At 42.7% G+C, this 16,531-nt stretch overlaps 1 protein-coding gene across 2 annotated transcripts; it reads left to right on the forward strand.

Annotated features, from left to right (window-relative positions):
* The first annotated feature begins 439 nt into the window (after positions 1-439).
* Positions 440-16,190, forward strand: LOC111973471 (very long chain fatty acid elongase 4). 2 transcript variants are annotated; one of them, XM_024000843.2, is made up of 7 exons: positions 440-807; positions 2,851-2,946; positions 11,068-11,255; positions 11,803-11,883; positions 14,996-15,167; positions 15,374-15,501; positions 15,699-16,190. In XM_024000843.2, exons 2-7 carry the CDS (start codon positions 2,880-2,882, stop codon positions 15,981-15,983), a joined length of 921 nt encoding a protein of 306 aa, XP_023856611.1. In that variant the 5' UTR covers positions 440-807; positions 2,851-2,879; the 3' UTR covers positions 15,984-16,190. The 2 variants fall into 2 exon arrangements, with proteins under 2 accessions (XP_023856611.1, XP_023856610.1); XM_024000842.2 differs by lacking the exons at positions 440-807; positions 2,851-2,946 and adding exons at positions 5,974-6,313; positions 10,694-10,789.
* The last annotated feature ends 341 nt before the right edge of the window (positions 16,191-16,531 follow it).

The raw sequence follows: 16,531 nt of genomic DNA on the forward strand, positions 1-16,531 counted from the left end.
GCTTTGGGACACTTGTGCAAATGGCGGAGGCACGTGTGAATTTGCAAATGTTGGGCCAAGGGAAAGGGGAAGGGAGTGATTTGCAATTCAGCTATAGAAAATGACAGAGAAAGCGTCCCATTAGTTTCCATTATGGCGTCTGAGCGCACGGGCAGCGCCATTAAGGCAATCTCCATTTTGAAGCAGTCAATTTTCTTCGTCACGATTGTCTGATCCATCCTGACGACCCGGTTGGACATGACTCCAACAGGGTCATCAGGAGGAATCAGCCAATAAGGTTGGAAGTCCCACCCAGTTGACTACATTGAAATGGTGGAAGCCCTCAATGGTGCTGCGCATGCTAAATTACCTTTTGGCCACTAGCCTTTGTTATTCTWTATGGATTCAGCCAAGTTCTTGCTAAGATTCCCCGCCTATTCATTTCTAGTGGCTTCCCCATTCGCCTATCACTTGAAGGGGCTGAATAGGGGGAAAAGGTGGATGTTGATTATCTCTATCAAGCAAAGAGGCCATCAGTCTTWCCAGTCAGTGTAGCGGTCCCTGAAGTGCAATACCCGCATGCGCAGTGCCATCAGTCTCGTCGGGTATCCTGAAGATCGAAAACAGAGAAGATGAGCTTGAGCACCCAGCACGGAACTCATGCATGATTTCCGCTTGCCTTTTGTAGTTTTTGCCTAATTCGGGGTTGATGTCGAATTGTCCAGCAGCGTTGGAGATCAACGGCTATAACGGCAGAATACGGTAATTTAAAGGTGTTGGGCATCACATTGCACCGGATGTCATTACACGCGCCTAAATCTCGAGAAGGTATGTAGATATGTATTTTTTCTCCATTATAATGAAATGGTTAATAGCGAAATAAAAACCGTGTGCTTAGGCTATCAGTCTTTATATAGGCCATTTGGCGAACAAATTAGTGCACAACCTTGGAAAGTGTAGGCTTAGTCTTGTTTAATTAGTCATGAGCTGCTTTGATGAATTGAACCGTTACATTTTGTTTCGTTCGTTCATTACTTTTATTCCATTAGGCCTACTCCCTCCTCCTAAAAAAAACGGTGAACTTCTATGTGAGCATGCATGACAGATGGCAATAATGTAGCCCGTAAATAGACTTGGTGGAAAGAAACTTGTAGTAGGCTAGCACGTTGTTAGAATAAGATGGGTGGCACATAGGAACGCACTGGATACCGCCTATAAAATGTGTCTATAAAGTGTTTAGAGACTATTTTCATTACATTTTCCTACRAATGGGTGTCATACTAATGCTTTTGTATAAACTGTTAACCACATAATTTCCCCTGTTCAATCAACCACATTTTGACAATCCCCTGTCGCCCTGCGAATGTGGGTCGTCCKGCATTTGCACTTACATCTAAGCTCGTAGATCAATTGGATTTAAGCCTCTTGAGTGCTCCGCCCGAAACCTGCTGACACGCCGGGGGTCTTTGTGTGCGATCATGCCCGTTTCCATGGGCGACCGGGCCTATTCGCTGGAAAACAAAATTAAACCCCAATTGTCAGTGAATGCATGTCTTTTTTCAGGGTCCCCCAAACTTTCCAATACATTTTCACAAATTCATTAGGCCTAACATGATCTATATGCACATGAGATGGTTCTGGTGTATGGTTCATTAGTGTATGTTATAATAATAATAATATAACAATAACTTGTTTTGTATATTGMTTTTCAATACAAGTAACAAAGTGCTTCATGTCATAATAAAATAAAAGTACTAACAAAGTAWTAAAAACAAGAGGAACATCTTCAGGCCTCTGCATTCTCATCTGTGGCGACTGTTACTTACACTTGTATTGTATAAAAACACCCCAATCCATTATTGAACTGATCCACTGGATGAATAATAGATGAATAAATAGACACCTGTTGTGGATAGGGATAGGCCTATGCTGCAATTATSTAACGTTGTTCTCTATAGCTCATATGTTATGCAGCAACTCAAATAATGCTAGTGGCACACATTTGTCAACTTTTTAATCAGTGTTTTTTTTCTAATCTTGTTGCAGTGTGGGTAACCCTAGGGATGGTATAACCACACACATAGACCTACAGCCATGTGTGGAGACAGAAAGAGAGAGAGAGAGACCCTCTTATGAACATAGATCCCTCATCTCTTATCCCCTGTAATGAACTTAAACTGTGTTTATGGCAGCGACCGGCCAGGTCTCTCACAGGTCTCTAATGCATGTTAGCATTACCAGCAGCTAGCKAGCGCCTCGAACAGTGACAGCTGTGTAGAGGGTTGGGGAGGCTCCTCGCCTTATTAATGGTTGGACAAACACTGATCAGTTGTTCAGTCCTCTTTTAGATCTGTGCAATTAGTGTGAGGCTGGAAATAAACCCTGCACAAACAGTTTAGACCAGGGAATGTTCTTACCAATAGGTGTTGCATGTGCAGAGTTTGGCAAACTCAGGTTTTGAACTTGATGGGCAGCATGAAAACTTAGTGCGGCACATGGGGGATGTGTGAAACCTACTCCTTAGAGTGCAGTGTGCCCACTTGCACTAGTGGATAGCTAGTGTTTTGCGTGGCGGCGACTGGTAAGACACTTCAGGAGGGCAGTCACGTGTGCTAGCAAGGCAGAGGTCCTGGGTTCGAGCCTCGGTTTGAGCCGCATCAGGAGAAAGTGGTACTCACTAAACAAGCAGCGTGACATCCTTTACATTAGAACCAAATGTTATGTTAAGGTTTTCAATTATCTAAAGGGGCTAATTACATTTCTTGTCTAGCTTTCTTTACGCTAACAAACCTGCTCCTTTTCCAGATGAACTCGCTTAAAAGTGAGCTCAAGTAGTCTGTCATAAAGTTTCTCCTCTATCTTTCACTGCAGCATAAGCAGGACCAAATCCAGACGCAGTCATGGAAGCTCTCACCCACTTTATGAATGACACTGTAGAGTTCTACAGATGGAGCCTTACTATAGCAGGTGAGTTAGTGTTGATCTCTCTTCTCTCACATAGCAGGGACAGTCTGCTAATGTAACCACACACATGCACACAAACCCAGGTACACCACACACACATACAGTACCAGTCAAATGTTTTGACACCCCAACTCATTCAAGGGTTCTTCTTTATTTTTACTATATTCTACATTGTAGAATAATAGTAAAGACATCAAAACTATGAAATAACACATATGGAATAATGTAGTAACCAAAAAACTGTTCAACAAATCAAAATATATTTTATATTTGTGATTCTTCAAAGTAGGCGCCCTTTGCCTTGATGACAGCTTTGCACACTCTTGGCATTCTCTCAACCAGCTTCANTGTGTGGGGGGGGGTCTTAGAGCCCAAACACTGCAGCCTGTGTGTATTGTATGAGAATGTGTGTTTGTTTGGGTTGGCAGCGATGCTGAGGCAGAGGCAGTTATGAAGGCTGTATATGGTCGACTGACAGTGAGAAAAGGTAGACCTGTGGAACTTTGTCTTCCTTACTCTCTCACACTGATACACACACAAATAAACTCGGTCTCTCTTGCCACCTCCTTTCTGTCTCTCATATCTCTCTCCCTATCTTTCCCACTCACTCACTCACTCACTAACTCACTAACTCACTAACTCACTCTCACACCTGACTGGGGAATGGTCAGGTCTACATCTCTTTAATTAAGAAACATACACAAAAACACATACACACACACACATGGCTGTAGAGTCCTGCTGATGGCTCTTGTGCTTTTCCCTGTAAACAGATATGCGCATCATAGCAGGTAGCCTAGCGGTTAAGAGAGTTGGCCAGTAACCAAAATATTGCTGGTTTGAATCCTTGAGCTGGCAAGGTGTAAAATCTCCCATTCTGCCCTTAAGCAAGGCAGTTAACTCCCAACCAGAACTGCTCCCCGGGCGCGAAGACGTCGATTAAGGCAGCCCCCCACACCTCTCTGATTCAGTTTGGTTGAATGCATTCCATTGTGTAACTGACTAGGTATCCCCCTTCCCTGAGGGGAAATGAGAGAGATTTGTTCCTCAGGATCACCATACAGCACAGAAATACTGTGACCCATCCTGGAGCTGCTTCCTCCTTCTCTCCTCTGCTCACCCACCTTCACAGAAGGAGGCGCAGCGTGTGTACTACTCAAATACTGCTTTGTTTCTATCTACAAGCCATCAGACTGCTGAACACTTGAAGTGGACTGACCACCTGGCACTGACTCTCTGCACCTTAGCACACATGCACTCATGCATGCACACACCCACACAGACATACACTCATCCACACACACATGTTCATGCTACACACACATATCACACATACCTTATTATTTTTGCTAAATAGAGCACAATTCAAACACTTGCCACCCAACCCCCCTTCCCCAAAACATGTGTAAATATTGGACTATAAATTGTGCAATCCTGTATTATGCTAAAATGTTTATTCTATTCTAACGAGCCATTTACTTTATGTTTATATTCTTAGATTTTCTTATTTCTTATTGTTGTTGCATTGTCAAGAAGGAACTTGCAAGTAAGCATTTCGTTGTATGGTGTATACCATGTGTATCCTGTACATACGACTAATAAAACTTGAAACTAGCATAAAGCTTGGCTATCCTCAGAAGGGCACAAGCTGTGTGTGTGACGTGAACCTGTTGGATGTGGCACATTATATCACAATGAAATGGAAGACAGTAATAGGTACTGTACACATGTTATGTAATATTTTCCCCTCCCTCAAATAGTGACTGAAGCAGGGCCTTGGACGCGGTTTGGAGAGGACCCTCCAGTTGGAACATTGACATCTCTAATGGAAAAGTACAAAATAACAGAGGTATAGAAATGAGAGTAAGAAAATAAGAACTTCCTGCCTTTGGAGCGGGGCTAGGCTACCGCATTTTGGGCCCTGGGGCACCTACTTACAGCAGGGACCCCAAACCACAAAAAATACAAATACAAATAGATTTTGGGGGGAAAACAGCTAACTTCCTGCATTTCAACACATTGGGCAGAGAAAATTTTGCAGTTTTCTAATGCTATTCTACACATTTTGCCATAAGGTTGAAAGAAAATGTTGCATTTTTAAAGCAAATTTCCTTCAATTCTACACATTTTGCCAATGCTTATGATGTGTTCATATGCTATCTGGGGAGCTCCTGACCTCCAGTGGTCCCCCAACCCAATTATTATTATTTTCAATCAAATAAATTCAAAGGGATCTTGGGCAAATACTTGAGAATTATATGATATGATAAATTCTGATATTAATTGAATATTCTGTTCAATAATTACCAGGCTTGGAGTGGAAAAGTTGTTTAGTTAATCTGGAGAATCACGAATAGGATTTTTTTAAATACAGTTTTAGATTACACCAGAGAGTATGTAGGCCTACAGAAAACTCTGCTGCAACCAAATACTGTACAACCCAGCTGTACTTGTTGGGTATCAATTGATGGTGTGACACTTCCACCTAGTGACGAATTCAAAATATAGAGCAAAGTTGACCGACTTTGGAGTATAGGACACACTAAAGACAGATGGCTAATTGATTGACACCCTCTACCGGGACATTGGCACATACCCAAAAGCTATTTACAGCCGACGACCTATAGCCTACAATAGCAACAAACATTTGTTGTATAAACTCTAATTTAGTCTACCCAAGTTGAAACATGAGACCAATTAAGGAATCCCTAGGTTGTGTCTGATAGAAAATGGCTCATAGCCTAGGGCCTACTCTTAGTATGAATTAAAGCCAAATCTGAATGAACAACACTAAATTAATTGTATTTTGGACATATACCATGACCTACTAATGGGTGTCATCAGGCCAAAAATGCATAATTGCAACAAATGCACTTATCCAGGAGGTTTCCTCACACATCGATGCGTAACAGCAGAGAGGTACCCATTTGTCATGCGCGTTCAAAGACTCCCCGCTTTTTCCTTTCGAGTGGCTTCCGCATTCGCCTATCACTCGCCTATCACTCAACGAAGCTGAATGCGGTATACGGTGGATGTTGATTATCTCTATCATACAAAGGCGCCATCGGTCTGTCCAGTCAGTGCAGCGGCCCCTGTAGTGCAATACCCGCATGCGCAGTGCCATCAGGCTGGTCGGGTATCCTATAGATCTTAAGCGATGTGCTTGAGCAGCCAGCACGGACCTCATACATGATTTCTTTGGGATAGATTTCCGCTTGCCTTTGCATTTTTGCCAAATTTGGGGTTGATGTCTAATTGTCCGTATAGCAGTGTTGGGGATCAGCGGCTATAACGGCAGAATACGGTAATTTAAAGGCGTTGGTCATCACATTGCACCGGATGTCAGTACACGCACCTCAATCTCGAGAAGGTATGTAGATATGTATTTTTCTCCATAATGAAATGGTTAATAGAGAAATGCAGAATCGTGTGCTTAGGCGATCATTCTTTAAATAGGTTATTTTGTGAACAAATTAGTGCACAGCCTTGGAAAGTGTAGGCTTAGTCTTTTTTCATTAGTTATGCTTTGAGGAATTGAACCGTTCGTTACCTTCTCTTGCGTTCGTTTTCTTTATGCTTATCTGCCACCCCTTTTGGCTGAATTCATATCACCATAGTTCTGTATTTTTATAAGACAATAAACTCAGACAGTGCTTAGACAATTTCATAACTTATTCACCCTTACTCTCTCCCCCTGCTCTCTCTTCCTAAGAAACCATGAACTTCTATTATGTGAGCATGCATGACAGTAGCCGAACTTGCAGCAGCACGTTGTTAGAATATGATGGGTGGCATATAGGAAGGGACTGGGTGGAGCCTATAAAATTTGTCTATAAAGTGTTTAGAGACTATTTTGATTTAATTTTCCCTATATGCTTTTGTATAAACTGTTAACCACATAATTTCCCATGTTCAGTCAACCACTCTTTGAAAATCCGCCATGCGCCATATGTGTGAGCGCAAATAAGGGTCTAGTTCATAGGTGCAAGTTATCGCATTAAATGATGCCCCTGCGAATGTGGGTCGCTCGGCGTTTGGACTTACGTCTAAGCTCGTAGAGCAATTGGATTTAAGCCTCTCGATCGCACCGCGCAAAACCTGCTGACACACGCGCCCCGGTTCTTTGTCTGCTCTCATGCCCGTTTCCACGAGCGACCGGGCCTATTTGGGTGATTTTTTTCTCTCTCTCCCATCCTCCCATTTCCTCTTCCGTTTTGAAAACGATACTTAACCCCCATTGTCAGTGAATGTGTGTTTTTTTCAGGTTCCTCCAAACTCCCCAATAAGTTTTCACAAATTAATTAGACCTATTATGATCTATAAGCCAAGAAGATGATTCTAGTGTGTGGTTTACAACATGTTATAAACTGGGTGGTTCGAGCCCTGAATGCTGATTGGCTGACGGCCGTGGTATATCAGACCATATACCACGGGTAAGACAAAACATTTATTTTTACAGCTCTAATTACGAAGGTAACCAGTTTATAATAGCAATAAGGCACCTGGGGGTTTGGAATATATGGCCAATATACCACAGCTAAGGGCTATATCCAGGCACGCCGTGCCTGCGTTGTGTGTAAGAACAGCCCTTAGCCGTGGTATATTGGCCATGTACCACACCTCCTCGGGCCTTATTGCTTAATTATAACACTAGGCCTCTGCATTCTAATTTGTGGGCATTGTCATGCTGAAACAGGAAAGGGCCTTCCCCAAACTGTTGCCAAGTTGGAAGCACAGAATCGTCTAGAATGTCATTGCATGCTGTAGCGTTAAGATTTTCCTTCACTGGAACTAAGGGGCCTAGCCCGAACCATGAAAAACAGCCCCAGACATTATTTCTCCTTCACCAAATTTTACAGTTGGCACTATGCATTCAGGTAGGTAGCGTGCTCCTGACATCCGCCAAATTCAGATTCGTCCGTCAGACTGCCAGAGGGTGAAGAGGGATTCATCACTCCAGCGAACGCGTTTCCACTGCTCCAGAGTCCAATGGCGGCAAGCTTTCCACCACTCCAGCCGACGTTTGGCATTGCGCATGGTGATCTTAGGCTTGTGTGCGGCAGCTTGGCCATGGAAACCAATTTCATGAAGCTCCAGACGAACAGTTCTTGTGTTGACATTGCTTCCAGAGGCGATTTGGAACTCGGTAGTGAGTGTTGCAACCGAGGACAGACAATTTTTACGCGCTACGCACTTCAGCACTCGCCAGTCCCGTTCTGTGAGCTTGTGGCTGAGCCGTTGTTGCTCCTAGAAGATTCCACTTCACAATAACAGCACTTACAGCTGACCGGGGCAGGTCTAGCAGGGCAGAAATTTGATGAACTGACTTGTTGAAAAGGTGGCATCCTTTGCGGTGTCACTTTGAAAGTCACTGAGCTCTTCAGTAAGGCCTATGTTTGACTATGGAGATTGCATGGCAGTGTGCTCGATTTTATACACTTGTCAGCAGTGAGTGTGGCTGAATTAGCCGAATCCACTAATTTGAAGGTGTGTCCACATACCTTTGTATATATAGTGCATCAACCTACTTGACATCAAAGAGAGCCAACCAGCTTTCTGGTAGAGAATGTAGTGATGAGTACTAAAATGTGTACTGTATGTTGATCTCTATGGTCTTTTATACATCCATTCAAATAAGGCTTGAGTAGCACACATTTAGGGAAAGGGGGATACCTAGTCAGTTGTCCAACTGAATGTATTCAACTGAAATGTGTCTTCCGCATTTAACCCAACGCCCCTGAATCAGAGAGGTGTGGGGGGCTGCCTTAATCGACCTCTGCGTCTTCGGCGCCCTGGGAACAGTGTGTTAACTGCCTTGCTCAGGGGCAGAACGACAGATTTTTACCTTGTCAGCTATTTACAAACAACTTTTAAATTAGTTTTTATACTGAACAAAAATGTAAACGCAACATGCAACATTAGGCCCTAATCTATGGATTTCACATGACTGGGAATACAGATATGCATATGTTGGTTACAGATACCTTAAAAAAAATGTGCCTCAGTGGGCCTCAGGATCTGAACATTCAATTCTCTGCTAACAGCTCTGGTGGACATTCCTGCAGTCAGCATGCCAATTGCACGCTCCCTCAAAACTTGAGACATCTGTGGCATTGTGTTGTGTGACAAAACTGCACATTTTAAAGTGGCCTTTTATTATCCCCAGCACAAGGTGCACCTGTGTAAGGATCATGCTGTTTAATCAGCTTATTGATATGCCACACCTGTCAGGTAGATGGATTATCTTGGCAAAGGAGAAATGCTCACTAATAGGGATGTGAACAAATTTCTGCACAAAATTTGAGAGAAATAAGCTTTTTGTCCATATGGAACATTTCTGGGATCTTTTCTTTCAGCTCATGAAACATGAGACCAACACTTTACATCTTGTTTTAGAACATGTGTGAGGGGGGGATGGGTAACCACAAAGACCTACTCTGTCCACACTGATCAGTTGTTTAGTACTCTTTTAGATCTGTGCAATTAGTGTGAGGCTCGAAATAAGCCCTGCACTAACAGTTTAGACCAGGGAATGTTCGTACATATGGGTGATCCATGTGCAGAGTTTGGCAAACTCAGAGTCTGAACTTGATGTTAAAGGGAGTCTTCTGGATTTGGGCCATTTTTATATCTCTAAGTACAGTACGAAGGAAGTTAGAGGTAGTTTTGCGAGCCAATGCTAACTAGCGTTAGCGCAAAGACTGAAAGTCTATGGTATCTGCTAGCATACATAACCAGTAATTGCGCTAATGCTAGTTAACAATTGTTCTAGTGCTAGTTAGCAACTTCCTTCAAACTGCACGCAGAGAAATAAAAATGGTATCCACAAGTTTATCTGACTCTGGGGAAGTAGATAAAGGGCTAAAGTATCCCTTTAAAGTGAATTTCAGCCAGTAGTCTTCAAATTGGTGCTCAGGAGCCAAAACTGGTCTCCGTTTTTTGTGTACTACGTCAGCCAATTCTGTACTACGTCAAAAGTTTCATATGATATGTTAGGTCCTGCAAAATTATTTTATATATATATACAGTACCAGTCAAAAGTTTGGACACACCCACTCATTCAAGGGTTTTTCTTAATTCTTTTACTATTTTCTACATTGTAGAATAATAGTGAAGACATCAAAACTATTAAATTACGCATATGGAATCATGTAGTAACTAATAAAGTGTTAAACAAATCAAAATATATGTTTTATTTGAGATTCTTCAAAGTAGCCACCCTTTGCCTTGATGACAGCTTTTGACTGGTACTGTATATATATATATATAAATTGTTTGGCAATTTGTATGATATGTTACAAATACAATTCGTACAATATGTTACAAATTTGTTGTGCTTAAATAAGATCCCGGACTGCATCTTTAACTTCACCAACATTACATTAAGGTTTTCAATTATCTAAAGGGGCTTAAGACGTCCGCATGCTTCCCAGCTTGGTAGAGTTCGTGCATATATTATGACTACATTTTGTGACGTTTTTGTTCGTTTTGGCTGTTCGGGCACACACATTTCTAAACCTCTTCGTCGGTGATTGGTCAACACTAGGGATTCTTCAATAAAGTCTTTGTTGTCATTCAACGAGAGACGACTCATTTTCATGCACATTCTTTCGTAGAAAAATACTGCACCAAAATTGCGCAACAATTATCTCTTCGGCAAAAATGTCAAAATTAATGACAGATTTCTTTAATTATCTTAGATTAATTTGAACTATTTTGAAGACTGGCTACTCTCTTTGTCTCACTGCAGCATAAGCAGGACCAAATCCAGACGCAGGCATGGAAGCTGTCACCCACTTTATGAATGACACGGTAGAGTTCTACAGATGGAGCCTTACTATAGCAGGTGAGTTAGTGCTGATTTCTATCACATAGCAGGGACAGTCTGCTAATCTAACCATGCACACAAGCACAAACTCAGGTACGCATGGTTGCTTGTGTGTGTGTGTGTGCAATACAATACACTATTAGAGCAATTCAGAGTACTACAATTGAGTATATCCGCCAGACACCATTGGTGCAACATTGTGTAGTCATACATTCAGACAGGATTCAGTCATACATTACATGTGTGTGTCTGTCATATTACCACTGCTGACATTAACTTTCCTGTCCCTCTCCCAGACAAGCGAGTGGAGAAATGGCCGATGATGTCATCGCCCGCCCCCACCCTGGCCATCAGCTGCCTGTACCTGCTCTTCCTGTGGGCGGGGCCTAAGTACATGCAGAATCGTGAGCCTTTCCAGCTAAGGAAGACCCTCATAGTGTACAACTTCAGTATGGTGATACTCAACTTTTACATCGCCAAAGAGGTAACCAGCTCCATTCCTTTTTCAACAAAAGTAATTAATGAAATGTTCCATTTCGTTTCAGGCCATGGTCTTTATGATTCCCAGTCCCAGTGTCAGTGTCTACAGATTGGAAAGGGCTTTAAAGTTGATAGCAATATGACACCTGCTCCAGTTAATCTATTGGTGGGCAAGGTGGAGCCATCACCAAATGGCTGATGTAGCATGCCATATACCAACCCTGCCTGAACTCAATACCATACTCCCATACCATACCCAGCACTGCACCTGTCAACCATCCTCTACAGTTACATCTATATAGTCTTTTTAGAACTGTAGGCACAGAGGATACAGGGTCTAGGGCACAACTCCAATCCTCGATGGCTGCAGTCCTGGTGGTTTTCATTTCTCCCTGGCAATTTCCTTCACAACTCCATTCACCCAGGTGTAAATTGGTCTCTGTGGCCCTTGAGGACTGGTGTTGTTTATCTGTGGTCTAGAGGAAAGGGACTACCCCTAACGTTGTGTACTTAACGTTGTGTCTCTAACATTGTATCCCTGTGGTCCTCAGCTCCTCCTGGGTGCGAGAGCAGCGGGATACAGCTACCTATGTCARCCTGTCAGCTATTCCAACGACGTCAATGAAGTCCGGGTGAGCAAACATGACACACTACAGATGTACTATCTTAATTTGATCACTCTGATGTTGCAGAGTGTCGTGTCTGTGACTATCATTAAATGTGAASACTTATTTTATCAAATCAATTCTATGTGTAATTATTATTGCGTGATTAAACTAATCATGTAAACTTTAATTAACTAGGAAGTCGGGGSACCACCGGAAAATGTTTATAGAGTCTCTATTTCCCAAATTGACTCTTAAGATATTTTCATATCTTATCGATTAGTCTTCTATTAATGTATCATTATTACCTCATCAGTTCTCATTACTGAATGTCGCAAACCCTTGGATATCTGCAGGAACCCTAGTCTCGAAACTGAATCTGCGATATACAAATTGGCTTAATTATTTATTTACTAAACAAATCACAGAAATACATAAACAAACAATATAGTTATTGGTTACTAACACAATGCATTGATAAGTCCCTTGTGAGCTAAACCGGTATGACGGCTTGGTAGACAATGGAAAGAGGTGGGGACAGATAAAAAGCGGGWAAGTCMAAATGGATTCACCACACACAGTTGATAATTATATTCATGGAAATGCTAATCCTAAGCACATGAACAGCCGCTCATTCCAAAATAATTGCAATGTATATATTTACGCCCGTATGTCGTTGTTGTTTTCTTTGTTGGAATCGCTATTCCTGCACTAGACTTACGTAATTTCCAGCTGCAGACTGGTAATTCTATGTCTAGGATTTGCTCTTATTCTGTAGTGATCGATAGTCTCAGAGTTKAACTATTTCCAGTCGTGTAGCCAATGCTCCACGCTGTATGGTCTTGTCCTTTGGTAGTAGAATTGTAGCCATTTCAACGTGGGGACCAAGTCCTCACGTTCTCCTGGAATAGTGTGAATTTCGTCACAGGGGTTTATATACTTGGGGTAGAAAAGGGGGTGTTTCATCATTCTTTCATCATTCATTCTGTTCATCATTCTGTGTCAATGTCTGTGTTCACTTTGGGCAGGACCACCGATTGAGAATAAGTTACAATGGAAAATAATTCTCATTTAGAATGCTAACATGACATTGTTGTCCTCACAAAAGTACCATTATACTCAGTCATTCATTCTATACAACAATTAGATACAAACCTCATAACTGGGAAGTGTGGACAAGCAGAGATATCGTTATCTTGTCCTATTACCTTTCCGTGATGTCACAGAATAAAACAACTTTGACAAGATTGTTCTTTAAATACCCACGGACCATTCCCACATTCTCAAAAATATAAATATTGTTTAATTATTCAAACTTTTGATGTCCATGGGTCTCTCTGTGTTCCACAGTTTACATTCCAATCTCGAACACTACAGAGCATAGAGGCAGCATATTTTATGACCGACCATAAAACAGCCAACTTCCAGCTCTCCCCCTCTACGAGAGAGAGCACTCTGTAGAGCGGACCAACTGTTACCTGATCCTTCAGATCGTCACAGGAGAGTTATGACAAGAGAACTTTCCTGTGCAGCAGGAAATTCAAAAAAACATTGTATTCACGATTTTAAAASGCTTCTAAAGTTTGTAATTTCCACTTAAACATTTCAGACTTGATTTCCCAAATGAAAAATGTATCAACACCTAMTAAAATGTCCATTAATTATCATCCACATAATAATTCACATTTCCTGTTGCAGCAGCATTATTTTCCTGGTGTAAGAAACTGRTCAAATTAAGATAGTACACCTGTACACTCTTGCAATCGATTTGGTGGAAAGACCAAGAGCTAGAGCTTGTCTGGTCATTCTGTTCATAAGCCAGAAAAGACCAGACATGTTAGCCTTCTACCAATTTTTTATTGATACAGGCTGGGTCTCTGTATTTGAGGTGTAGAATGAGGTCCAGCTTTAGCAGCATGTGGTTCTCTGTAAGTCTAAGCAGCCGTACTGTAATCTTATTGTAGACTATTACTCTATGTGTGTGTGTGTGTGTGTGTGTGTGTGTGTGCAAGAGAAAGAGAGAGGGAGAGTAGGAGAATGTCAGAGATAGATCTATGGTGATTCCAGGACAGAGGGGGTGTGGTCTTTAGCATAAAGGGGAGGAGTTATTCGGTCTCACCACTTCTGTCCCCGCCCATGGCATGATGGCATTACTGAGGGATAAGAGTGAAACTCAGCGGCTAGACTCTGTGAATGTGTGTGTGTGTGGTGTGTGTGTGTGTGTGTGTGTGTGTGTGTGTGTGTGTGTGTGTGTGTGGGTGTGTGTGTGTTGTGTGTTGTTGTGTGTGTGTGTGTGTGTGTGTGTGTGTGTGTGTGTGTGTGTGTGTGTGTCAATTACAAAGGGATACGACAGAGAGAGAGTATGTTGGCGGGAGGTTGGTAATGGATAATGACAGGCTACTTTGTCCCATAGATAGTCTGACATAYAAGAGGTTGAGCTCTACTTTCCCTATAGGGAACAAGCCAGCAACAAGCCTGATACATCGCTCAGTTAATCTCAGGTATCAGATTTTACTCTACCAACCCCTTATCAAGCCACTTTCTCTACCAGACCGCAGGCTAACCTGCCATGTCATTCATCAATGACCCCTTTCATTGTCATCAGCAATCCCCTATGGATGGAGTTGACGCTAACATTGTTGACTCTGACTTTAGAATSAGGCAGATGATCCAATCACCGTCTGAGCATTCAAATTGAATAGATATTGAGATAACGTGTGCAAATAACWATTTTTACAATACTCCTGGTCCCACCTTTCTACACTACACTATCTCAGTACAGTCTCTTTAGTACAATGTCATTGTTACCTTACACTGAAAACTACACCTGTAGGTTACATGCACATGTGTGTGCATATGGATGTGTGCATGTGGGTGTGAGTGTGTGTCCTTGATACATATGTGTGTGGATGATGCATGATGATGAGAGTGTGTGTGAAAAGCAAGGTGGCTACCTTTTGATCTCCATAATCCCAACCCAGTGGAATCCACAGTAACCTACAGAATCCTCTTTAAAGTGTTTCAGGAAATTGGGAATCTTTATTGTCTTTGAGACTTGGGTCTCTGAAACCAGATGGTTTTGAGGACCAATGATGTAATCTTGTGTTAAAGCTCACTCCCTCCTTCTTCCCGTTGGCAGATAGCGTCGGCTCTGTGGTGGTACTACATCTCTAAGGGAGTGGAGTATCTGGACACAGTGTTCTTCATCCTGAGGAAGAAGATCAACCAGGTCAGCTTCCTCCATGTCTACCATCACTGCACCATGTTTATCCTCTGGTGGATCGGAATCAAGTGGGTCCCTGGAGGACAATGTGAGTACCTGGGGGATACATTGGGGTATTGTGTGTGTGTGTTCGTGCATTTGTGTAGGGTGGGTGATTAAATGTTCCCACCTGGATACACCAGGTTAATCTCGACCCTTCACTATCATACTGTTCTGAAATAGCATGCTAGCCACTCATAAGCAGCCTGACTTGTATCCCCTTGGAAATACCTTTATCCTTTAACCCCMTCACAGCGTTCTTCGGAGCAGGCATAAACTCATCCATCCATGTCCTTATGTATGGATACTATGGCCTGGCCGCTTTCGGACCCAAGATCCAGAAATTCCTCTGGTGGAAGAAATACCTGACCATTATTCAGATGGTAAGTCTCCCTCTTGCTGTGGCCATAGCACAGCTGTTCAGGTAGTGTGTGATTGATACCGAAACACATCTTTGCATGTCAAAATATATTTCATTGTTTGGAGTGTGTGGTCTGACTCATTCATCATGGATTATATTGGGATTATTACATTTGGTTTGAGCATGTCAGGTCTGTTGTGTGTTTTGTGTACGTCACAGATCCAGTTCCACGTGACTATTGGCCATGCCGGCCACTCCCTCTACACTGGCTGCCCRTTCCCTGCCTGGATGCAGTGGGCCCTGATTGGCTACGCCGTCACCTTCATCATCCTATTCGGCAACTTTTACTACCAGACCTACCGACGCACCCCACGTTCTGCCCACAAGGCGGCCAAGCCCGTCACTAATGGCRTCTCCATGGCAACCAACGGCTACAACAAGCTACAGGAGGTAGAGGAAAATGGGCAGAAGCAGCAGAAAAAGGGAAGAGCGAAAAAGGAGTAAGGAGAAGGTGGAGAGGATGGAGGAAGCCTCTGTCAGAACAACACGAGGACCGTGGGGTGAAAAGGCAGAGGAGATAGAGGGGTTCAGGGGTGAAAGTTCAAAAGTCAAATGGGATTCCACCACACCCCTGCAGGATGTTTCGAGGATGTGATTTGTGACCAATTTGTGTGTGTGTGTGTGTGTGTGTGTGTGTGTGTGTGTGTGTGTGTGTGTTGTGTGTGTGTGATGTGTGTGTGTGGGGGGGATGATTTGGTGAGTTTGATTCGGGATTGAGGTGTATGGGATTGGTTTGGTATGGAGGGGATGGGGTAGGAGGAGGGTGTTGTGTCTGTGTTACAACAAAAGAAGATCGCTGCTCTCCATTGTGAGTCTGTGGCTCTGTCTCCTTACTTTGGGGTCTGGTCGAAGACAGACCTTAAAAAGACACAACACAACCACAGGGCTACCAACTGCTCAGCAGCACGCTTCCAACCAAAACTCCACCGCGGACCATTTTGTACTTTTCTTTGGTTTAACTCAATGCTGATGTAGTGATGCAAATGCTTTAT

The sequence above is a fragment of the Salvelinus sp. IW2-2015 genome, linkage group LG14 (assembly GCF_002910315.2).
Source record: "Salvelinus sp. IW2-2015 linkage group LG14, ASM291031v2, whole genome shotgun sequence".
In the NCBI taxonomy this organism is placed as follows: Eukaryota; Metazoa; Chordata; class Actinopteri; order Salmoniformes; family Salmonidae; genus Salvelinus; species Salvelinus sp. IW2-2015.